Source organism: Ranitomeya variabilis, chromosome 4, assembly GCF_051348905.1.
Source record: "Ranitomeya variabilis isolate aRanVar5 chromosome 4, aRanVar5.hap1, whole genome shotgun sequence".
NCBI lineage: Eukaryota > Metazoa > Chordata > Amphibia > Anura > Dendrobatidae > Ranitomeya > Ranitomeya variabilis.
In genome coordinates, this window is record NC_135235.1 from 95,186,635 (window position 1) to 95,211,708 (window position 25,074).

At 44.5% G+C, this 25,074-nt stretch overlaps 1 protein-coding gene across 3 annotated transcripts in view; it reads left to right on the top strand.

The window, feature by feature from the left end:
* The window catches only part of KIF20B (kinesin family member 20B), a 190,227-nt gene that overhangs the window by 137,568 nt on the left and 27,585 nt on the right, over positions 1–25,074 (top strand). For all 3 annotated transcript variants that reach the window (XM_077258943.1, XM_077258940.1, XM_077258941.1), the window contains exons 20-28: positions 9,239–10,337; positions 10,996–11,134; positions 12,413–12,535; positions 14,440–14,500; positions 15,120–15,245; positions 18,977–19,110; positions 19,785–19,940; positions 21,148–21,330; positions 24,687–24,812. In XM_077258943.1, coding sequence (XP_077115058.1) covers positions 9,239–10,337; positions 10,996–11,134; positions 12,413–12,535; positions 14,440–14,500; positions 15,120–15,245; positions 18,977–19,110; positions 19,785–19,940; positions 21,148–21,330; positions 24,687–24,812 — 2,147 coding nt within the window. The remainder of the gene's footprint in view (positions 1–9,238; positions 10,338–10,995; positions 11,135–12,412; positions 12,536–14,439; positions 14,501–15,119; positions 15,246–18,976; positions 19,111–19,784; positions 19,941–21,147; positions 21,331–24,686; positions 24,813–25,074) is intronic.

A 25,074-nucleotide genomic window follows, 5' to 3' on the forward strand; every position in this document is an offset into this window, starting at 1 on the left:
CCTACGCTTGGCAGCCTGGCTTCTGAAACCACAATCTTGAGAGCCAGAGGCCTCTCGGATGCTGTCATATCCACTTTACAAAAAAGTAGAAAACAGGTCATAAATTCTGTCGCTTGGAAAACTGACTGACAGGTTGGTCACACTTGTCAAACATAGTGTTTGACAAGTGTGACCAACTTTTTACTATAGATGCAGCCTATGCAGCATCTATAGTAAAAGATTGAATGTTTAAAAATAATAAAAAAAATAAAAAACATGGTTACACTCACTTGCAGACCTCAGCGGCGTCCGTTCCTATAGCTGGAGTGCAGTGAAGGGCCTGCGATGACGTCACTGTCTTGTGATTGGTCGCGTGAGTCACATGAGCGGTCACGCGACCAATCACAAGACAGTGACGTCATCACAGGTCCTGAACCACATCATCTATAGGAACGGAAGAGAGATCATGCACCGGAGAGGCGGGAACACTTCGGGGGCCATCAGAGGGTGAGTTTAGGACTATTTTTTATTTTAATTCTTTATTTTTTACCAATTATATGGTGCCCAGTCCGTGGAGGAGAGTCTCCTCTCCTCCACCCTGGGTACCAACCGCACATAATCTGCTTACTTCCTGCATGGTGTGCACAGCCCCGTGCGGGAAGTAAGCAGATCAATGCACTCCTATGGGTGCAGAATCGCCGCGATTCCGCAATTTTAATGAACATGCTGCGTTTTTTTCTGGAATGCGATTCCGCTCAGGAAAAAAATGCAGCATGTGCACAAAAAATGCGGAATGCATTCTATTACATAGGATGCTTAATGTAAGCGTTTTTTTCGCGGTTTTATAGCGTTTTTATAGCGAAAAACCACGAAAAAAACGCGAAAAATATGCTACGTGTGCACACAGCCTAAGAATGCGGTCCCTGAGAATCTGACCGGGGACCTGATAAAAGGTAATTGAGGGCCGTAAATAGCCCTGGGGCCTAAGGTTCCCCACCCCTGGTGTAAACAAAAAACTCAAGCATTCATTCTGTGTGGTCCTTGTGAAAACACTGGGTATTGAGGGAAAGGGGAGGGCTATTTAAACCTCTTGTTTCCTGTCCCTAATTAGAATGGGGAGGCAACCTCCTGTGTGCTGTCCTGGAGGGTCTTAGAAACCCAATTACCGGTAAGTGTAATTCTATTTTCTCAATATTCCACAAGTCCCACAATCCAGGATCTGCATAACCATGCCCAATAATATGGTTGATCATAGAAAATCAAGGATACTTTTCATTGGTAGTCCCTTTTTAGATATTTAATGTCTCGACGTGGTTCACCCTGTATCTGGCAGGGTTCACTAGGGGACCCGTGGTAGACAATAATATATCTCCATATTAATCGGGCAATGAGGTCTGTAATATTCAGTTAGGTACTGCCGTTTAAATAGAGAATACCTTCCTGTATTATGTGGAATTTACACTGCGCTATCAGAATGGCACGCTGCTGGAAATTACTTCTGTGGAACGCATAATTGAAATGGTGTATACAGAGCTGTCGACCTCCGAACCTGCCTCCAGGACATGTATCCAGATATTCCCCGAAAATTACGTACATGGACCGCAAGTTGCGATTTCATCTGGGCGCCATTTACGTCCCTGGAACGCAAATATGTACAGCAGATTGTAAATTAGCAAGATAAGAACAGAAAATTTGTATGCACTATTAGGACATTAAAAAAAATGGTCATGGGACAATAGTATATCCCACAAACAGCCTCTTAATATTCCAAATTGTAGAATACCACATCCAAAAATATTACACATGTAAGTATCAATCCTAAATTGCTGTGATAATCCTAGTTGCATCAATCAAGAATACAAGTACACAACTGAGTGGAAAAAGTAATAATAATAAAATCATCATAATAGATGACCCAAGACTATACAGAATGGCTCTTCCCAAGCCAAAATGTAAGAACTGTCCTGGACAACAAATATTCATGTATAGGAGTGGATTCAGCTAAAGCTTGAAAAGTTTCACTGTTCGTGAAGTCCTTTTTGGCTCATTGATTCCATCCAGTAAATCCACCTTGCTTCTCTTTGAAGCATCTTCTTATCCCAGTCGCCTTTTCTGACGGATGGTTGGATGACCTCCATCACACAAAAGGAAATGCAGCCAACATGCCCCAAGGTATGAGGTTCACATGAGTGCCAGTGGTGTTTCTCTGCAGTGCCTCCAGTCCCCGAGGCGTTTGCCAATGTGTGCATGTAGATCACGTTTAGTATTACCAGCGTAGTCCATGGAGAAAGTACAGTTGCAGAGATACACCACTCCTGAGGTCTTACAATTTGCAGAGCATCTAATGCTGTAAATGCTTGTTGTAGTAGTGCTAGTAAAACTTTTCGACGGAGAGACAAATTGGTAGAAGCTGCAGCTACCACATCTGAAAGTGCCAGTAGATCTATTCTGCAGCAGAGTCCCCTTGACCTCTACTTCCAACTGACCTATTCATTAAAGTCAATTGTTGCTTACTCTCCCCGGGCCCAGAATCTCGCTGCCTTGGGGGTAATACTTTACTCTGATCTCTCCTTCAGACCACAAATCAAAGCCCTTCGTACTTCCTGCTGACTTCAACTTAAAAATATTTCACGGATCCGTACATTCCTCAACCAAGAATCTGCAAATACCCTTGTACATGCACTCATCTCCCGCCTTGACTACTGCAACCTCCTGCTCTGTGGCCTCTCTTCTAACTCTTGAACCCCTCAAATCTATTTTAAACTTTGCTGATCGACTAATCCACTTATTCCCCCGCTATTCCCTGGAATCTCCCCTTTGTCAATTCGTTCACTGGCTCCCCATTACCCAGAGACTCCAGTTCAAAACCCTAACCATGACATACAAAGCCATCCACAACCTGTCTCCTGACCAAGTCTCCCGGTACTTACCTGCACGCAACCTCTTCACAAAATCTCCTTCTCTACTCCCCTTTTATATCCTCTTCCCACAATCACATACAAGATTTCTCCTGCGCATACCCCCTACTCTGGAACTCTCTATCCCAACATATCAGACACTTGCCTTCCATGGAAACCTTCAAAAAACACCTACCTCTTCGACAAGCCTACAACCTGCAGTAACCACTGATCTACCAAACCTCTGCACTACCAGCTCTACCCTCACCTACTGTATCATCCATCCCTTACAGATTGAGTCCTCGTGGGCGGGGTACTCTCTCCTGTACCAGGCGTGACTTCTATTGTTTAAGATTACTGTACTCGTTTTTTTTTATGTATACCCCTTTTCACATGTAAAGCGCCATGATGAAATAAATTGCACTATAATAGTAAAATGACTGGACCACAAAATCCTTAATCGATTTTCCTCTCCTATAAGTCAGTGGTTTAGGGGACACAAAGTTACATATATCCGGGTCAGCTGTTAATATGCCCCAATGTCATTTTAGGACATCCATAACTTTTGATGACTGGTCATCATGGGTCCCAATCAGTCTTGTTAGGGGGTTATGGTCAGGTTCTACTTTGAAAATCAATAGGGATGGTGTCTCCACTCCCATTGCATGATGGTATGATGACTTAATGATCCCTTCAGGGTCACCCCTGTCATGGAATCTCTCCCCCAGATCATTAGACTCGGATTGAAAGTCCCTCCAAGAGGAACAGTTCCTTCTGGCCCAGAGGAACTGTCCTTTTTGGAATACCTCTCTTTAGTTGGGGTGATTGTTGCCCATTTACAGTTGTGGCCAAAAGTATTGACACCCCTGCAATTCTGTCAGATAATACTCCGTTTCTTCCGGAAAATGATTGCAAACACAAATTCTTTGGTATTATCTTCATTTAATTTGTCTTAAATGAAAAAACACAAAAAGAATTGTCCTGAAGCCAAATTGGATATAATTCCACACCAAACATAAAAAAGGGGGTGGACAAAAGTATTGGCACTGTTCGAAAAATCATGTGATGCTTCTCTAATTTGTGTAATTAACAGCACCTGTAACTTTCCTGTGGCACCTAACAGGTGTTGGCAATAACTAAATCACACTTGCAGCCAGTTGACATGGATTAAAGTTGACTCAACCTCTGTCCTGTGTCCTTGTGTGTACCACATTGAGCATGGAGAAAAGAAAAGACCAAAGAACTGTCTGAGGACTTGAGAAACCAAATTATGAGGAAGCATGAGCAATCTCAAGGCTACAAGTCCATCTCCAAAGACCTGAATGTTCCTGTGTCTACCGTGCGCAGTGTCATCAAGAAGTTTAAAGCCCATGGCACTGTGGCTAACCTCCCTAGATGTGGACGGAAAAGAAAAATTGACAAGAGATTTCAACTCAAGATTGTGCGGATGTTGGATAAAGAACCTCGACTAACATCCAAACAAGTTCAAGCTGCCCTGCAGTCCGAGGGTACAACAGTGTCAACCCGTACTATCCGTCGGCGTCTGAATGAAAAGAGACTGTATGGTAGGAGACCCAGGAAGACCCCACTTCTTACCCCGAGACATAAAAAAGCCAGGCTGGAGTTTGCCAAAACTTACCTGAAAAAACCTAAAACGTTTTGGAAGAATGTTCTTTGGTCAGATGAGACAAAAGTAGAGCTTTTTGGGCAAAGGCATCAACATTGAGTTTACAGGAGAAAAAAAGAGGCATTCAAAGAAAAGAACACTGTTCCTACAGTCAAACATGGCGGAGGTTCCCTGATGTTTTGGGGTTGCTTTGCTGCCTCCGGCACTGGACTGCTTGACCGTGTGCATGGCATTATGAAGTCTGAAGACTACCAACAAAGTTTGCAGCATAATGTAGGGCCCAGTGTGAGAAAGCTGGATCTCCCTCAGAGGTCATGGGTCTTCCAGCAGGACAATGACGCAAAACACACTTCAAAAAGCACTAGAAAATGGTTTGAGAGAAAGCACTGGAGACTTCTAAGGTGGCCAGCAATGAGTCCAGACCTGAATCCCATAGAACACCTGTGGAGAGATCTAAAAATGGCAGTTTGGAGACGGCACCCTTCAAATATCAGGGACCTGGAGCAGTTTGCCAAAGAAGAATGGTCTTTGAGCATTGTAAGAAACTCATTGATGGTTACCGGAAGCGGTTGCTCGCAGTTACTTTGGCTAAAGGTTGTGCAACCAAGTACTAGGCTGAGGGTGCCAATACTTTTGTCTGGCCCATTTTTGGAGTTTTGTGTGAAATGATCAATGTTTTGCTTTTTGTTTCATTCTCTTTTGTGTTTTTTCATTTAAGACAAATTAAATGAAGATAATTATACCAAAGAATTTGTGTTAGCAATCATTTTCAGGAAGAAACTGAGTATTATCTGACAGAATTGCAGGGGTGTCAATACTTTTGGCCACACTGTATGTAGGCTATTGGAAGGCATGGAACATCCATCGTTTTCCCTGGAGATGTTTACATCTAGGAATCTAATGCTGTTAACCCCCCCCCCCCCCCCCCCCCCCCCCCGATCTCATGACTAAAGAGGCCTATCTCGTTAGAGTTGAGATAGCTAATGAAGGACTCAAAGGACTTGCGATTTGCGATCCCCTGCCCATATGATGAGGATGTCATCAATATATTCTAGTGGCAAGATGCTGAAAGCTCAGAGACTTATTCAAAGCAACTTGCAGCTGTAATTGCTGCAAAAGAAAGCCTTACAAAGTACTGACTTTAGAGCGCGAATCGTTATGCACATTGAAGTTATTTTGCCCTATTTGTTGTTTGCTTCACGATAAAAAGAAAAACCAAATGTCCACAAGTGTAGGCATTTTCTTTTACATGAACTGCGGCAAACCTTAAAGAAAAAAAAAAAAAGAGATCCTAACTTGAGGTAGAAATACGGAAAATGCCAAAGGGCTGAATACTTTTGCAAACCACTGCATATTGCAGTCAGCTAATTTTCCAATCAGTGGAGAAAAAAAGATTTTACTTTTCTGATTTTCTCTTTGTAGTAGTTGTCGATAGAGGTGGCTCCGTGCAACGCTCCGGCAGGTAGCGCTGCAACAGGCTAACCACAGTCCAAATCAAGCAATCCGCCTCAGATTGTATGACGTCACTCGCTATGGAACAGTCTGTGGATCAAGGAGTAACTCATAGTATGCGTTTCTTCTTTGCGTTGTTGTTCTGCCTCAGGCAATCCATTTTTTTCTGTTTAATTTGTCATAGCTCTAAAGATCTGGTTTCTGTTTTAGTGATCATTTTATGATCTTTACAATGGTGCCCTTGTTCACAGTGTAATAATGCAGAGCAACCTAAAAAAAAAAGACACAACCACAGAGAATCCTGTGAGCAAAGCGGTCTTGATAAGGACTGTAATAATTAGCCTTTATATCTGAAATTATATGGTCGGTTTGCAAAAAATAAAATCCAATATGTTACTTGAACATCGGGAATAAAATAAGAGCAAAAACTTGCAACTTTTGACCTAGTTACAGGTCCTCCTAAAATATAAAGTGCTGTGGCTCCCATGGGCATGTAGTTTCATGCCATAAAACTCTTGCTCCCTTTATCTAAGGGTGGGTCTTTCACCAGTTTCTCAACATCCAAGAAAAATGGTCAAATTATTCTGATTGGAATTGATCAGTTTTTCTCGAACATGGAGAGGAAAAGAAAAGTTTCTGTATTTTGTCAGCCTGTGAAAAGTGGAGTGGGGTCTGATTTTTTTTTTTTTTAGTTCCCCCCCCCCCCCCCCCCCCCCCCCCTTCTTTCACAGACCTGTAGACTTCCATTTACTATTTTGTTCCACCACTTGGATCAAAATATGACATGTCTCAAGATCCCCCCCTCACCGCAAGGCAAAAAACAAATTGGATGTGTGTGCACTACCCCATAGAATATCATAGGTACCAGTGCTGTCTGTGAAAGCCAACATGACAATCTGTTGCGTGCACGGGCCCTTATACATTGAGAGTTTCTATCTGCGCAGCAATAATCTATGTAAGTTGACCGGTCTTGGGCTCAGTGATCTGGTGCTGACTATATAGGCATTACCACTGCTCCCAATGATTGGCTCCTGCCATATAGTCATGACCTCAGTGCTGCAGCCTAAGGGTATGTGCACACGATCAGGAATTGGCAGTGCTTTGGATGCAGTGCATGTCCACTGCGTCCAAAACGCTGCTGGATATTGAACGCAGGTAAATCTGAATGTGTTCATTGAACCGTGCGGATTCACTGCTTCGAATACATTGTACAGGTGAAATTTATCTTGTGGAGGCTTACGTGTCTGCAAGATAAATAGACATGCTGCGGTCTGGAGAGAGGCGGCGCATGTGAGTCTCTGCAGATGAGCTGCAGGCGGCTCTGGACCCTTTGTGGGCATGGGGTTTCTTGAAATCCCAACCACTGTGCTGTAACATTTGGACGCTGCGCAAGTACGTAGTGTCCAAACCCGCTGCCTTAACTGATTGTGTGCACATACAGTGGGGCAAAAAAGTATTTAGTCAGTCAGCAATAGTGCAAGTTGCACCACTTAAAAAGATGAGAGGCGTCTGTAATTTACGTCATAGGTAGACCTCAACTATGGGAGACAAACTGAGAAAAAAAAAATCCAGAAAATCACATTGTCTGTTTTTTTTATCATTTTATTTGCATATTATGGTGGAAAATAAGTATTTGGTCAGAAACAAAATTTCATCTCAATACTTTGTAATATATCCTTTGTTGGCAATGACAGAGGTCAAACGTTTTCTGTAAGTCTTCACAAGGTTGCCACACACTGTTGTTGGTATGTCGGACCATTCCTCCATGCAGATCTCCTCTAGAGCAGTGATGTTTTTGGCTTTTCGCTTGGCAACACGGACTTTCAACTCCCTCCAAAGGTTTTCTATAGGGATGAGATCTGGAGACTGGCTAGGCCACTCCAGGACCTTGAAATGCTTCTTACGAAGCCACTCCTTCGTTGCCCTGGTGGTGTGCTTTGGATCATTGTCATGTTGAAAGACCCAGCCACGTTTCATCTTCAATGCCCTTGCTGATGGAAGGAGGTTTGCACTCAAAATCTCACGATACATGGCCCCATTCATTCTTTCATGTACCCGGATCAGTTTTCCTGGCCCCTTTGCAGAGAAACAGCCCCAAAGCATGATGTTTCCACCACCATGCTTTACAGTAGGTATGGTGTTTGATGGATGCAACTCAGTATTCTTTTTCCTCCAAACATGACAAGTTGTGTTTCTACCAAACAGTTCCAGTTTGGTTTCATCAGACCATAGGACATTCTCCCAAAACTCCTCTGGAGCATCCAAATGCTCTCTAGCAAACTTCAGACGGGCCCGGACATGTACTGGCTTAAGCAGTGGGACACGTCTGGCACTGCAGGATCTGAGTCCATGGTGGCGTAGTGTGTTACTTATGGTAGGCCTTGTTACATTGGTCCCAGCTCTCTGCAGTTCATTCACTAGGTCCCCCCGCGTGGTTCTGGGATTTTTGCTCACCGTTCTTGTGATCATTCTGACCCCAAGGGGTGGGATTTTGCGTGGAGCCCCAGATCGAGGGAGATTATCAGTGGTTTTGTATGTCTTCCATTTTCTAATTATTGCTCCCACTGTTGATTTCTTCACTCCAAGCTGGTTGGCTATTGCAGATTCAGTCTTCCCAGCCTGGTGCAGGGCTACAATTTTGTTTCTGGTGTCCTTTGACAGCTCTTTGGTCTTCACCATAGTGGAGTTTGGAGTCAGACTGTTTGAGGGTGTGCACAGGTGTCTTTTTATACTGATAAGTTTAAACAGGTGCCATTACTACAGGTAATGAGTGGAGGAAAGAGGAGACTCTTAAAGAAGAAGTTACAGGTCTGTGAGAGCCAGAAATCTTGAAATTTTGTTTCTGACCAAATACTTATTTTCCACCATAATATGCAAATAAAATGATAAAAAAACAGACAATCTGATTTTCTGGATTTTTTTTCTCAGTTTGTCTCCCATAGTTGAGGTCTACCTATGATGTAAATTACAGACGCCTCTCATCTTTTTAAGTGGTGGAACTTGCACTATTGCTGACTGACTAAATACTTTTTTGCCCCACTGTAGCCTAAGACCGGGGCATCTGTGGGGAGTTGGCTCTCAAACAGCGTATGGCTAGTGAAAAAGAACAAATTTTATAAAACTCAGTTTTCCTTTCTTAGAACATGGATCTCATTAGTGTTCAACAAAATTTTTTAGAATTGCTGTCAACCACGTACATTATAATACAATTCATAAAAATTGATTTTCATTTCGTTCTACTTTATTGTGTTTCTTTAACCAAGCTCTACCTTGCGCTTTTTAGGTTTTGTTGACCCGAATGACAATCGGATAAAAAGTGAGGAAAAGCATAAAGATGCCCTGCAGAACAGAGATGAAAGCCCCATATTGCGTGAATTGGATGATATTAAAGTGGAGAATGAAAATTATAAAGTTCAAATGGTGAAACTAGCTCAGTCTGTTGCGGAATTGGAAGAACAGCTCGCTGGATATGAACAGAAGTTGATTGACTTGGAATCGAAAAACAAAAGCTTGGTCTCTGAATTGCAAATACAAAAAGATCTGACGCTCAGCATGGAAGGAACTATCAGAATGCTGAAGCAGGAGGTGGATCAAAACCAATTAAACATTGCCAACAAGGTTTGTCAGATCAAAACTATTCAAAGTAAGTTAGAAGACTTTGGCAAGACTGATCGTGGTCCAGGCTCTGGTGGGATGGAGTTTTCTAATCTAACCGATCAAATAGAAGAGCCAACCAGGAACCTTGGGCAGATTGAAAGTCAAGTGGGAAAAATACCATCTGGACGAGAGAGTGCTTTTTATAATGCCATAGAAGGTCTCTGGAAAAAATGTCAAGATGTTCTTCAAGAATCCTCTAAAAAGAACAAGCGGTTACTAAAGTTTGAAAAACAGCTTGATGACCTGAAACGCGAAATGAGTGTACTGCAAAATGAAAAAGAGAGCGACACGTCTTCCCAAGTCTCTGTTCTCAAAGAAAAAGATGAACTTATTGTCCAGCTTAGAGAACAATTGTCAGAAACAACGAAGCATTTGGAAAGCTTTAAAATGCAAGAAATTGACTATAAGAATCAGTTATTATCACATAGCCAACAGATAAAGGACCTGCGACTCCTTGTGGATTCTTACAAAGAGAAATCTGAAAAGCTTAGCAGCCTGGAAGACGAAAGCAAAGAAAAATCTGTTGCAATTGAAACACTGGAGAAACGCTTGGCAGAACTCCAGGCAGAACACATGGGTTGTGAAGAGAACCAGAAGAAACTCTATGATGAGAAAAGTGAATTGGAACAAAAGATTAGAGCAGTGCGGGAAGAACGTACAGCTGCGGAAACAACGTCGGACGAGAGGCAGAAGCAAGTGAAAGAGTCAGTGGGAGAGATTGCACTGTAAGTCTACTGACAGCTGAGCTGTGTCAAGGTTGCTTGATTTTTATCCTTTAGTTCCAGAGAGGGATTTAGTTCTGGCCAAAACTTTCCTTTATTTCTTGTAAATTACGTATTGATTTTTGAAGTCAAATGGAGTTCTCTCATTCACGGCAATCTAACGGGAGCGAGACTTTGAATGAGATAATAAGAAATATGTTTTTTGTAAGCATGACGGATCTTCTGGTAAATGACTCCACGCCAACTTGTATCTGTCTTCTGCAGAATGTAGGTTATAGAAGAGAAAGCCGGTCCTAGGAGCGCAGAATAAAGGACTCTGACACCAGGTTAAGTGGAGCCACTACGCGTTTCAACGGCATACACCGTCTTCTTCAGGTGGACATTGTCCACCTGAAGAAGACTGTGTATGCCCGTTGAAACGCGTAGTGGCTCCACTTAACCTGGTGTCAGAGTCCTTTATTCTGCGCTCCTAGGACCGGCTTTCTCTTCTATAACCTGTCATTATATCCTCCATCGGGGGTGCCCGGCTGGAGCTGTGGGGACTTCGGCCATCTACCTTCCCCTTCCTGGGACTATTGCCGGCGCTCCACTTACAAACCGCCAAGTTTGTGTTTTTTTTGTTTGTTTTCCTTTTTGACTTTTTTTTTTTATTGTGATTAAGGTTAAAGGGAGAACTTTCACAAAAAGACATTCAATTGAAAACAGCACAGTTGGACCTGCAGAGAAAAGTGGAGGACTACATAGAGCTAAAGGATAAACTGGCTGATGCCAAAAAGCAAATGCAGCAGGTGGAAAAAGAGGTGAGTGACAGTATTAGGAGTAATACTAACATAAAGTTTAGAGTCTAGAACATTTGCAGAGTCACAAACTCCCTCTAATATTTGGCGATATGCATCACTCTACATTCACTATTGAATTCCTGATTCCTTTTTGATGGGTGTTGACCTTCCATAAAATGGTTTAAAATAAAAGTGAAAGTGCATTTAGACTTTAAATGGTAAGGCCATGATTGCATTACCAGTTGTAAGTCCACAATATCATCTTGGCAGCTTCATTTTTGTATTGCTCCAATATGTAATGTAGGCTCATGCAGAATAGATTTAAAAAAGTCTTACTTTTTTTTTGTCAACAGCTCCATTTTAGTCCTTTTTATGTTTTCATAGTAATGGTATATGGATTTGGAAAGGCGCTAAAAAACCCCTAAAAGTAATGAACGTATGCACTGCTGTGTAAAATGACTTGCGGTGCATATGTTCTTTCCCTTGATGTTTCTTAACCCTTTCAAGTTTCCAAAGATGCAAAGCGGTTAAAAGTGACTGGTCCATTCTCCAGGCAACTTCTGCTTGGAGACTGATTACAATATTATACGTAAAAGTAAAAAAAAAAAAAAAGATGCAGGCGACAAAGTCCCTAAAAAGACGTTTTAGGGAAAACATCACCACCATTTTCCTAAAGTGTTATCTGTTTGAAAAACTAATTTCAATCGCCCGAGTTTGAAGACAATCTGTCCCAGGTTTTTGCTGTGTAATTCCTGTGATGTCCCTTACTGGGCGGTTTGTTGCAGCTTTGATAAAATCGCTGTTCTCTGATTTCTCCTGTGCATCTCCCCTTCTGTGGAACTCTCTACCCCAACATATCAGACTCTTGCCTACCATGGGAACCTTCAAAAGGAAGCAGAAGACCTACCTCTTCCGACAAGCCTACAACCTGCAATAACCACCAATCCACCATACCTCTGCACAACCAGCTCTACCCTCACCTACTGTGTCCTCACCCATCCCTTGTAGATTGTGAGCCCTCGCGGGCAGGTTCCTCTCTCCTCTACCAGTTGTGACTTGTATGGTTTAAGATTACTGTGTTTTTATTATGTACACCCCTCCTCACATGTAAAGCGCCATGGAATAAATGGTGCTATGATAATAAATAGTGCAAAGTGTAATGAATCAGACATTTTTGGTCATTAGGACACACCATTTTCAAAGGAGCAAAGTGGTGGAGAAAGGGTTCTCTGATTCAGTAATGCGTGGTACATTAATGCTGCAGACAATACATTTAATCCTTTTTTAAATGTTTTTCAGATTTCTGCAATGCGTGAAGAGAAGAAGACTCTAACTAACAAAATGAATGAATACGAGACATTGAAGAAGCAAATGTCTTCTGAGCTGGAACTAAAACAGAGGACAATTCAGCAACTTAGCAAGGTTCTTATGAAGCTTTGTGAATCCTTTCTTTGAGCATGTTATATCTGTCATTGTACGGGCGTTGCTGATTCAGCATATTCAAAGTTCTTCTGCGCCATGTACCAGGTCAGCCAAATCAGTTCTCATGCTTCGCACTGACGAGGGCCAACAGCCCGAAACACTGTGTCTGCGAATTGAGATACTGATTTGGCTTTTATCCTAAGTCATATTGCACGACTCGTTAGAGGGTTGATTGCGACTTGTAGGATCGCTACTTCCAACAGGTGGCGCTATAGAGTTAAGTCCTCTTTTTCTCAGAAGAGGCAATTTGCATATTTAAGTTTTTGTATGACTTTGCGTTGGGCAAAAACTTTGCATCTATTCAATGTGTTTTATTCCAGTATTCTGGCATAAACACTTCAGATTTCTCACATCTCAATTTATATAAAATATAATTTTGCAACCTTCAGACCAGCAACTTGAACTTTTTTAGGCTCTAATTCCTGATGTTCCTGGAAATGCATATGTGCAGAGCCACAATTAAGTGTCTAACTCCATCTCTTGTATTAGAGGAAAGGCAGGAGAGAACAGCAATGACATCGCCTATTGTGAATGATGGATCCTGTATACAGAGTTGTTACCGGTCATTGTAAGGGTGCAATCGGACAGTTATGTAAATCTGAGCGAGATTGGAACAGAGTATACAGACTGGGCCGGCTGCTCTTATACTCGGGTCGGAAGAGTAAGGGTGCGTGTCCACTGTCCGGATTAGCTGCGGATTGAACGCTGCATACAACCGCAGCGTTCAATCCGCAGCGTCCAGATGTTACAGCATAGTGGAGGGGATTTTATGAAATCCCGTCTCCACTATGCGTGCGAACACGCACCCGGCGGCCCTGCGTTTCCGGCTCTTATTTATACGGCCTTATTCCTGCCCCTGATGATAAGGAGCCTTCTGAAAACTTACTGAAAGGGAAGAAATTATGATGGCTTCCCTTTAAAGATCATTTGAATTACACAAAGTATATTAAAGGGTATTCTCACTGTCTCTTGTGTAGCTCACAGCTCTGCAGTTTCCTTACTTCGTGCTTTCTTGGAGGGCGGCTAGGTATCGGTGGTTTCCTCTTTGAGTGACAGTTCTGGAAAGGAGATCGTCCTGCTGCAACACATTAACAGTTTATCACTGTTTTGTTCTGAGTCTACACTGCTATTAAAACATTTATACATGGAGATAATAGTGCATTAGAGCAACCACTATGCTCAGGAAAGTGAGAGACGTGATTACAACTGCTCTGGAAGTTGTCGATGCTGTGGGTTGTTTTTTTGTACAGGATGGATAACCACTCAGGAGTTGAAGCAGGTGAGCAGCTAACTACTGAATGGAAGTCAATGGGCTGGAGAGAGCTGACTGGGATGTTGGGAGTCAACTCGTTTCTTAGAATGTAACTATTGAGCATATTTATGCTGGTTCTAATGGATGATCTCCTTGGAAACAAGCTGTACGCTGTGTGAGATAAAAACTCACACAGCCGGAGAATAACAGGAAATAGAAAGGGCAAGTTATTTACAAACTTGCTTTTTTCATGCTGTCTAATCAAAGCAATTTAAAATAATGAGAATACCTCTTTAGGTATTCTTTGCATTTACGATTTAGCTGGCTTTTGTGTCCCATTCATGGAAGTATTTGCAACCACAAGTTCCTATGGTGCAACGACAGAGCTTGCCCATCTGCTTTCATGTAAAGCAAAAGAATAGAATTGAATTGTTTGCAGAGTATTAGCTGATAACTAGGACAGTTATATCAAGTTGGGAATGATTCTGACATGGAGTGGCTTGCATTTACTTATCAATCTTTGATTTGTGTTCCCCTAAGGGTTACTATTGAACAGCAGATCCTCATGAATTGCTTTATTTATTTTTAATAGGAACACCGAGATAATGAGAAAACTGACAACACTACACAGCTTTACCAAAAGGCTTGTGAAGGTAATGAACGTCATATATTACCTATACTTCTACGTAATCTGTGCAGAGTGCTCATAAACCAGCTGTGTTCTGGCAGCTCTGGAGGCAACTGCAGCTTATAGGGAACAAGCCATGTTCTAGATGGAAATGATCAAGACCTTTTATGCCGCTTTTCTACTGTAAAAGGGTGTGTGATGGAAAAAAAAATCAGCTTCGTGTTTTGCTGCTGATGCACCACAGACTTATTTTTAAACACATGTGGATTTTGTTAAAGATTTGCTGCAGATGCCATACAAAGGGTGAAATCCACACTGAAGATCTATGCCCCCCCCCCCCCCCCCCAAAAAAAAAAAAAAAAAAAATGCCTCTGATTTGAAATCTCCACTATGTGTCCGTTTCCACTCCAGACACTTTTTGATGAGGATGAGATTGGTGAAAATCTCACTTGGTTTGCTGATACTATAATATGCTGTATATGCCCCTGCCTGCAAATCCAGTCTGCAGCACATCTGCTGAATGTTTCTCTACAAATCACATTGCTACCCTATTTTTTTTTTTCTGTGAATCTGTAATATAGTGTAGCACTTAAGATTACAGGTGGTAAAAGGCAGCTGAAACAAGTTGTATCTTTTGGTCTCAGATGTTAAAGCAAAAGAAAAGTTAATTGAAGACATGAAGCTGACACTTATTGAGCAGGAACAGACGCAGGAAGAACAAGAGCTAGTACTTGAAGCCAAAACAGAAGAAGCTGAGAAATTAGCTGGTGGTAAGTGTATTGTTTGGAAAACAAGTAGTTCAACAGTCTGTGTTTTTTTTGGGGGGTGGCAGGGGAAGGGGGCGGTTAGGCCACATTGGACATTGCACTTTTTGGGTAGTGTGCCCAAGTTATCTTCCAATATATGGTAATATTTCGATAGGATGTGAGCTGCAGGTTTGATTCACTTAAAGCTCACAAAGTCATCTGTGACAAATTTTCAGAGTAAGCACTTGTGTATTAGGAATAGCAGAATGTTTGGTTTTTATAAGACTTGGAACCTTTAGAGTGGAAAGTTGGTGAGAAATGTAGGATACGTCTCCAATTTTTAGGGCTCTTTAATTTAGTGAGAGGACTAGTTTCTATAATGTCTCCATACACAGCACCCAGAAAGAGAGTGAATCCTGCTCCTAATTCTCTGCAGCACCCACCTGTATTCCATGCTGCTGCTTCCATTATACAGCAACTAGCTGTTTCCAGCCGGCTACCGCTCGGCATGCTCATTGCTATCTAGTTAACGCTGCTAGTGATTAAACTAAAGTAAATAATGACAACATTCAATAGCGCTTACGCAGGTGGTAAATTAACTTAACATGAAGTTAATAATAATAATAATTGAAAATCAGAATAATACTAATACATTTTATTCACAGTGTAAAATCAAAAGCAAACTGGATTCGTGTGGTAATGTGTGGGGACAGAGCCTCGTGTGGTAATGTGTGGGGACGGAGCCTCATGTGGTAATGTGTGGGGATGGAGCCTCGTGTGGTAATGTGGAGGGACAGAGCCTCGTGTGGCAATGTGTGGGGACAGAGCCTCGTGTGGTAATATGTGAGGACGGAGCCTCGTGTGGTAATGTGTGAGGACGGAGCCTCGTGTGGTAATGTGTGGGTATGGAGCCTCGTGAGGTAATGTGTGGGGGCGGGATTATGTGTGGTAATGTGTGGGGACGGAGCCTCGTGTGGTAATGTGAGGACGGAGCCTCGTGTGGTAATGTGTGGGTACGGAGCCTCGTGAGGTAATGTGTGGGGGCGGGATTATGTGTGGTAATGTGGTGGGGGGCGGGATTATGTGTGGTAATGTGGGGGGGCGGGATTATGTGTGGTAATGTGGTGGGTACGGAGTCTCGAGTGGTAATGTGTGGGTACGGAGCCTCGTGTGGTAATGTTGGGGGACGGAGCCTCGTGTGGTAATGGAGGGGCGGGATTATGTGTGGTAATGTGGGGGGGCGGGATTGTGTGTGGTAATGTGGTGGGGTGGCTGGATTGTGTGTAGTTATGTGGGGGGGCGGGATTATGTGGTGGGGGGCGGGATTATGTGTGGTAATGTGGTGGGGGCGGGATTCTGTGTGGTAATGTGGTGGGGGGGGGGGCGGGATTGTGTGTGGTAATGTGGTGGGGGGCGGGATTGTGTGGTAATGTGGTGGGGGGCGGGATTGTGTGGTAATGTGGTGGGGGGCGGGATTGTGTGTGGTAATGTGGTGGGGGGGCGGGATTGTGTGTGGTAATGTGGTGGGGGGCGGGATTGTGTGTGGTAATGTGGTGGGGGGGCGGGATTGTGTGTGGTAATGTGGTGGGGGGGCGGGATTATCTATGGTAAAGTGGTGGGGGGCGGGGTTGTGTGTGGTAATGTGGTGGGGTGGCGTGATTGTGTGGTAATGTGGTGGGGTGGCGGGATTGTGTGTGGTAATGTGGGGGCAGGATTGTGTGGTAATGTGGGGGGTGGGATTATGTGTGGTAATGTGGGGGGGCGGGATTGTGTGTGGTAATGTGGGGGGGCGGGATTGTGTGTGGTAATGTGGGTGGGGCGGGATTGTGTGTGGTAATGTGGGGGGGCGGGATTGTGTGGTAATGTGGGGGGGCGGGATTGTGTGGTAATGTGGGGGGGGCGGGATTGTGTGTGGTAATGTGGTGGGGGGGCGGGATTGTGTGTGGTAATGTAGTGGGGGGGCGGGATTGTGTGTGGTAATGTGGTGGGGGGGCGGGATTGTGTGTGGTAATGTGGTGGGGGGGCGGGATTGTGTGTGGTAATGTGGTGGGGGGGCGGGATTGTGTGGGGTAATGTGGTGGGGGGGCGGGATTGTGTGGTAATGTGGTGGGGGGGCGGGATTATGTGTGGTGATGTGTGGGGGCGGAGCTACTGTGCAGGGGGCGGGATTAGCGAGTAATCACGATGCCTCTTATATATATATATATATAGATGCAGAGCTGTGAGGCTGTGAACCGAGAAGCTAGATAATTTGCTAGCAATCTGCTGATCTGTGCGCTTCTCTTCTTGTGTATCACTCTGCTCCTTCCTCCTCCTCCAGTCTAAGGGTACTGTCTCACAGTGGCACTTTTGTCGCTACGACGGTACGATCCGTGACGTTCCAGCGATATCCATACGATATCGCTGTGTCTGACACGCAGCAGCGATCAGGGACCCCGCTGAGAATCGTACGTCGTAGCAGATCGTTTGGAACTTTCTTTCGTCGCTGGATCTCCCGCTGTCATCGTTGGTTCGGTGTGTGTGACACCGATCCAGCGATGCGTTCGCTTGTAACCAGGGTAAACATCGGGTTACTAAGCGCAGGGCCGCGCTTAGTAACCCGATGTTTACCCTGGTTACCAGCGTAAAAGTAAAAAAAAAAAAAAAAAACAGTACATACTCACATTCCGGTGCCCGGCAGGTCCCTCGCAGTCTGCTTCCCGCTCTGACTGACTGCCGGCCGTAAAGTGAAAGCAGATCACAGCGGTGACGTCACCGCTGTGATCTGCTTTCACTTTACGGCGGCACTCAGTCAGAGCGGGAAGCAGACTGCGAGGGACCTGACGGGCACCAGAATGTGAGTATGTACTGTTTGTTTTTTTTACTTTTACGCTGGTAACCAGGGTAAACATCGGGTTACTAAGCGCGGCCCTGCGCTTAGTAACCCGATGTTTACCCTGGTTACCCGTGGCCTTCGGCATCGTTGGTCGCTGGAGAGCGGTCTGTGTGACAGCTCTCCAGCAACCACACGACTTTCCAACGATCACGGCCAGGTCGTATCGCTGGTCGTGATCGTTGGAAAGTTGCAGAGTGTGACAGTACCCTAAGTAGCATTTAATTGATGATGTAACCTGACATCTCAGTGTGCTGGCTGTCCATGGTGCTTTGGCTGTGACATGTTTGAGCTGTATTTTTCAGACTGTATGGTTAGTTGTGAAAGGAGGGGGAGAAAGAAGTCAATCTTTCTGATAATATATATTACAATGTTTCTCATATTTGCTTGTACTATTAATTTAGGCAAGGTTTCCCTAAATTCCTTTGAGAGCAAGTACTTAGCCACATAATCAGTTGCTAACGACCTGCCTATTCTGTCGTGTAGTGATCTTTTCCAGCTCAGGAAGTGACTTTCCTGTTTCCTTTGACCTCGTGTCAACATGGCATCTTTTCGGATCTGCTCTGACGAACGACCGTCACTTCCGACGTCATGCTGATTGACAACCGGTTCCCTTCAATGACAGTAGGCAGCTGGGAGACGCCTGTCAATCAGCATGACATCAGCAGAGACTCCTCGTTACCTCGTATGGGAAAAATCTGCTGTCCGGTTCCCTTTAAGCGTAAACAATTTCTGTCCTCCCAGATTTCATACAGATAATGCATCTGTCCTTCTGTGTTCCCTGAATCCGGGAGATGGCGTATACTGCCGTGCATATATGTGGCCATTCTTTTTGAGATGTTCTAACATTTGTGCATGTATTCATCTGTAATCTTCTATTCAGAGCTGGAGCTGTGGAAACAAAAGTATAGAGAGAAAATATCTGGTAAAGAAAATGTTCCTGAGCTGAGCAGAGAAGTGAACAATAACTCAGAAACTAGCAAGACTCAAGTCATCAAGCTGCAGAACCAACTACAGGTAAATCTGATAGGCCGGTGCATAGATGGGGGTGTCAGTACCAAACTATGGGCTTTCTGAGGGGGTCTGTAATGATTGAGGGTCACGTCTAGCTTGATACATTTACGGAAATGTGATGTTTGATCTGATACCTGACCAGAGTCCCCATACGGTTCTTGTGATTGTCAATTGCCTTGAAACCCTTCTGCTACTTATTTTCAACCCATTCTCGATTGAGCAATTTTATGTTTTTGCACTTTTGTGTTTTGTTGGGTTTTTTGTCCTTTTTTGTTTTACTCCAGAACCCATAAGTTTCATTTTTCGGTTCATATAGGTGTATGGGAACTTGTTTGTTGCAGGATCAGTTGTAGTTTTGATTGGCACCATTTATTTCATCATTAGATGTACTAGAAAAAGGGGAAAAAATTCCATGTGCAGTAAAATTGAAGAAAAAAATAAAAACAATGTGCAATTACATTTTTTGGGCTTTTGTTTACACATCATCAACAGTGCTGTAAACATGATGTGGCAATATGATTCTGCAGGTTAATACCAAATTTCTATACTTTGTTTTTGTTTTTTCACTTAAGTGGTGGGGAAAAAAAATCAAATTCGAAAAATCTAATTTGTCTCATCTTTTTCCAGTAAATACCTACTGGTAATTATTGTTCTTTATATTCTCCATAATTATATAGGTACTTGAAGAGAAATGTAACAGTGACAAAAAGAAATGGTTCGACGAAAGAAAGACTCTTATTGCTCAGGCTAAGGAATCGGAGAGTCAAAGGAATCGAGAGATGAGAAAATTTGCAGATGAAAGAGAGCGTTATGGAAAGCAGCAGGCAGGACTGGTGAGTGGATTCATTCTTGCATCTATACGGACCGTACATTATCTTTGCACAATTTTAGATATGTTGGAAAACATTCCATATTGCTGTTTTTATTATCTCAGCAAAATGTCTAACCAATGTTTCTCGGGCACTGCATGACTTACCTGTGCACGCTTATGTGGCTGTGTATAATATAAATGACTATTAAGGCGATTACCGTGCCTAATAGGTGTAACTGAAGGGATAATGTGAGTTCTGCTGCTCATAATTCCCAAGGATTCTCTGGGTCATGTGTGAAGCAGACACTTCCGAAGTAAATCACTGCCTGTCAATGAGTCAGAAAAGTTACTACTGCTGGAAAACTAGCCTTTTCTGAGAAATCTATTCTTTAATGCAAGTCATGTATTAAGCATTGAGCTTTATTTCTGTTCTCTTTGAAGGTGCACTGAATGTAGAAAATACACCCAAATCACTCAGCAGTTTCTTCCAATAAAGAAGCCTCCCACTAACATTTTTATTTATTAAAGTGAACCTGTCATCAGGATTTTGCTCAGTAAACCACAGACCGTGTCAGTTCGGCTCTGTTACAGTGATTTAGATGATACCCGGGGTCATGAAATCCATCTTGTGGTGGTTGTTAAATCTGATTTTGTAGTTTTCAGTTAATGACATGCTTGTGCTTCCAGTCGACCTGTGGGGGTCTTCATATGGTGTTCTGCTTAAAGGGAACCTGTCACCCCCAAAATCGAGGGTGAGCTAAGCCCATTCTGTAATGCTGTAGATAAGCCCCCGATGTATCCTAAAAGATGAGAAAAAGACGTTAGATTATACTCACCCAGGGGCGGTACGGCTGCTGGTCCGGGGCCTTCCATCTTCATCAGATGATGTCCTCTTCTTGTCTTCAGGCTCCGGTGCAGGCGTACTTTGTCTGTCCTGTTGAGGGCAAAGCAAAGTACTGCAGTGGGCAGGCGCCGGGCCTCTGACCTTTCCCAGCGCCTGCGCACTACAGTACTTTGCTCTGACCTCAACTAGACATGCTGATATATGAACGTATAGCATAACTAGACATGCTGATATATGAACGTATAGCATAACTAGACATGCTGGCACGTGGAGTCGTTGAGTTTCGGTCATGTGCCCAGGGTAAAGCTTTTCCTTTTCTAGGAATGAAGATATTTCATTGAGCATGCTTCCATACTTTTCCTCACATCTTCACTCTCTCCTGTAGGAGCAGCTCTCTGCTCAGCTGGCTGAGAAAGAGAATACGCTGCAGAAGTGGCGAGAAGAGCGGGACAGTCTCCTCTCCGCACTGGAAGTGCAACTGAAAAACCTACTCTCCAGCAACGCAGAAAAAGAGAAAGAAATTGAAATCCTTAAAAATTCTAATAGAGGAGACGTTCTTACCCCTCCAGTATGTGCACTATACTCTATAATTCTCTGTGATGTGCTATCATTTCCTTTCTTTATTAACTTCTTCAGGACTTATTTTTTGCGCTTTCAATTTGTTCATCCCCTCCATACAAGAGCCATAACTTTTTAAAGGGCACCTGTCACCCCGTTTTTTCGGTATGAGATAAAAATACTGTTAAATAGGGCCTGAGCTGTGCATTGCAATAGTGTAGTTTGTGGACCCCGATTCCCCACCTATGCTGCCGAAATACGTTACCAAAGTAGTCATTTTCGCCTGTCAATCAGGCTGGTCTGGTCAAAAGGGCGTGGTGTCTTCCCCCAGATTTTGCGTAGTTTTCCGTTGGTGGTGTAGTGGTGTGCGCATGCCCAAGGTCCAGAATCCTCTGCCAGGGGATTGAAAAGAGCGCGCTGTTCGTTATTTCATTGGTGATTGGTGATCGGTGGGCGCGGCCATCTTCCTTTGGCCGCGCGTGCGCAGAAGCGGCGCTCTGCTGGCCGCGGCTTCAGGAAAATGGCCGCTGCGATATCCATCTGCGCACGCGCGGCATCCCGCGGCCATTTTCCTGAAGCCGCGGCCAGCAGAGCGCCGCTTCTGCGCACGCGCGGCCAAAGGAAGATGGCCGCGCCCACCGATCAGCAATGAAATAACGAACAGCGCACTCTTTTCAATCCCCTGGCAGAGGATTCTGGACCTTGGGCATGCGCACACCACTACGCCACCAACGGAAAACTACGCAAAATCTGGGGGAAGACACCACGCCCTTTTGACCTGACCAGCCTGATTGACAGGCGAAAACGACTACTTTGGTAACGTATTTCGGCAGCATAGGTGGGGAATCGGGGTCCACAAACTACACTATTGCAATGCACAGCTCAGGCCCTATTTAACAGTATTTTTATCTCATACCGAAAAAACGGGGTGACAGGTTCCCTTTAATTTCCATCAAAGTGGCCAAATAAGAATTTGTTTTTTGTGGGACAAGTTGTAATTTTCAATGACACCATGCACTAAATTCATCATATCATATAATGCAATGAAAAAGTTGGAAAATCCAGGTGAAGTGAAAGGATGAAAAAACTCAATACTGCCATTGTTTTTTAATTTTTTCACCACTCACGATAATGAAAATTTTGTGTCTCCTGTTTACATGAAGCAGAGATTGAGCTTGTGCCGCTTCATTCAAAGTCTATGAAACTTATGGTAAAATTTGAACACCGCACTCTGATATCTGTCAGTATCATAGATATCGAATAGAGCGTCGGTGCACATGCCCGACCTGTGCTCCATGTAATCGGAACCCCTGTTCTTGTAATATGTGGGGGCTCCCCAGCAATAAGCACCTATGCTTTGGATAGGTGATAAGTAGTGATGAGTGAGCGCACTCTCATAAGGTGTTATCCGAGCATGTTCACGCATTAATAGAGTATCTTCGGTATGCTTGAATGCTATGTTTGAGGCACTATGGCTGCATGTCTCACCACTGTTCGACAGCCGCAACACATGCAGGGCTAGCGATAAGCGAACGTGCACGGATAAGGACTTATCTGAGCATGCGCTTGTTTTGTTAGGAATTCCCTGCATGTGTTGCAGCTATCTAACAGCCACGAGAAATGCAGCTATAGCAACTCGAACATTTTATTAGAGCACACCAAAGCTGCTCTATTAATGCACTTATCTGCGCATGCTCGCTCATCACTAGTGATAAGTTGTTGTCACGGGACAGCTCTTCTCGATTCATTCTTTGTAGGACTGGTGGAAATGGCTGAATATCTTTCTTGACTATCTCTTGCTGCCCTTTAGGGAATGAATGGAATGGAGATGTACATACTCGATCTCTGGTCCAGGCTCGATCTCTGGTCCAGGCTCGATCTCTGGTCCAGGCTCGATCTCTGGTCCAGGCTCGATCTCTGGTCCAGGCTCGATCTCTGGTCCAGGCTCGATCTCTGGTCCAGGCTCGATCTCTGGTCCAGGCTCGATCTCTGGTCCAGGCTCGATCTCTGGTCCAGGCTCGATCTCTGGTCCAGGCTCGATCTCTGGTCCAGGCTCGATCTCTGGTCCAGGCTCGATCTCTGGTCCAGGCTCGATCTCTGGTCCAGGCTCGATCTCTGGTCCAGGCTCGATCTCTGGTCCAGGCTCGATCTCTGGTCCAGGCTCGATCTCTGGTCCAGGCTCGATCTCTGGTCCAGGCTCGATCTCTGGTCCAGGCTCGATCTCTGGTCCAGGCTCGATCTCTGGTCCAGGCTCGATCTCTGGTCCAGGCTCGATCTCTGGTCCAGGCTCGATCTCTGGTCCAGGCTCGATCTCTGGTCCAGGCTCGATCTCTGGTCCAGGCTCGATCTCTGGTCCAGGCTCGATCTCTGGTCCAGGCTCGATCTCTGGTCCAGGCTCGATCTCTGGTCCAGGCTCGATCTCTGGTCCAGGCTCGATCTCTGGTCCAGGCTCGATCTCTGGTCCAGGCTCGATCTCTGGTCCAGGCTCGATCTCTGGTCCAGGCTCGATCTCTGGTCCAGGCTCGATCTCTGGTCCAGGCTCGATCTCTGGTCCAGGCTCGATCTCTGGTCCAGGCTCGATCTCTGGTCCAGGCTCGATCTCTGGTCCAGGCTCGATCTCTGGTCCAGGCTCGATCTCTGGTCCAGGCTCGATCTCTGGTCCAGGCTCGATCTCTGGTCCAGGCTCGATCTCTGGTCCAGGCTCGATCTCTGGTCCAGGCTCGATCTCTGGTCCAGGCTCGATCTCTGGTCCAGGCTCGATCTCTGGTCCAGGCTCGATCTCTGGTCCAGGCTCGATCTCTGGTCCAGGCTCGATCTCTGGGTCAGGCTCGATCTCTGGTCCAGGCTCGATCTCTGGTCCAGGCTCGATCTCTGGTCCAGGCTCGATCTCTGGTCCAGGCTCGATCTCTGGTCCAGGCTCGATCTCTGGTCCAGGCTCGATCTCTGGTCCAGGCTCGATCTCTGGTCCAGGCTCGATCTCTGGTCCAGGCTCGATCTCTGGTCCAGGCTCGATCTCTGGTCCAGGCTCGATCTCTGGTCCAGGCTCGATCTCTGGTCCAGGCTCGATCTCTGGTCCAGGCTCGATCTCTGGTCCAGGCTCTTCTTTCTGGTCATACAAAAGTCCTTTCACTACCTAATGCTAAAAAGGCCCATTTTGACATGGACTGGTTTGGAAACCTAGACCCCAGCTATGTAACAAAGTGGAGGTATTTAGTGGCCCCCAACTACCAGCAGGTTCCCTTTCCCTACTTATAAGGTGTAACTACCTACCATTTTCAGTTATGTATTTCATAAATTGGTTTTCTACATTACTTAACTGTTCTTGGCCTTTATTTTAATTTAAAGTTGACTGTTATAATAACTTAGGAATCTTCTGCTGTGGAAGAATTGAAGAGGCAGCTGGTTGCAAGTGAAGCCACCATCAAGGAGTATCAGGAGAAGCTAGCCAAGCTGGAACTTTCCCAACCTTCAGCCACGACTGCAGCCGAGAAGGTAGCTCCAAGCATTGGAAGTCTATGACTTGGTTGGATTGTGCTATTTTGCTGATGGATCTTCTAAAAAAACGCAACTGGTGTTTGTCTTAAAATGAACGTCCAATCCTGATCCACTGTTAAAGGGAATCTGCCAGCAGGTTTTTTGCTATGTAATCAGAAGACAACAGGAGCAGGAGAGAGTGAAACGCAGAATTCAGGGATGTGTCACTTGTCAAAAGTGTGTGCTGTTTACTAACTGTGAAAGATTTATCTTTAAAGAT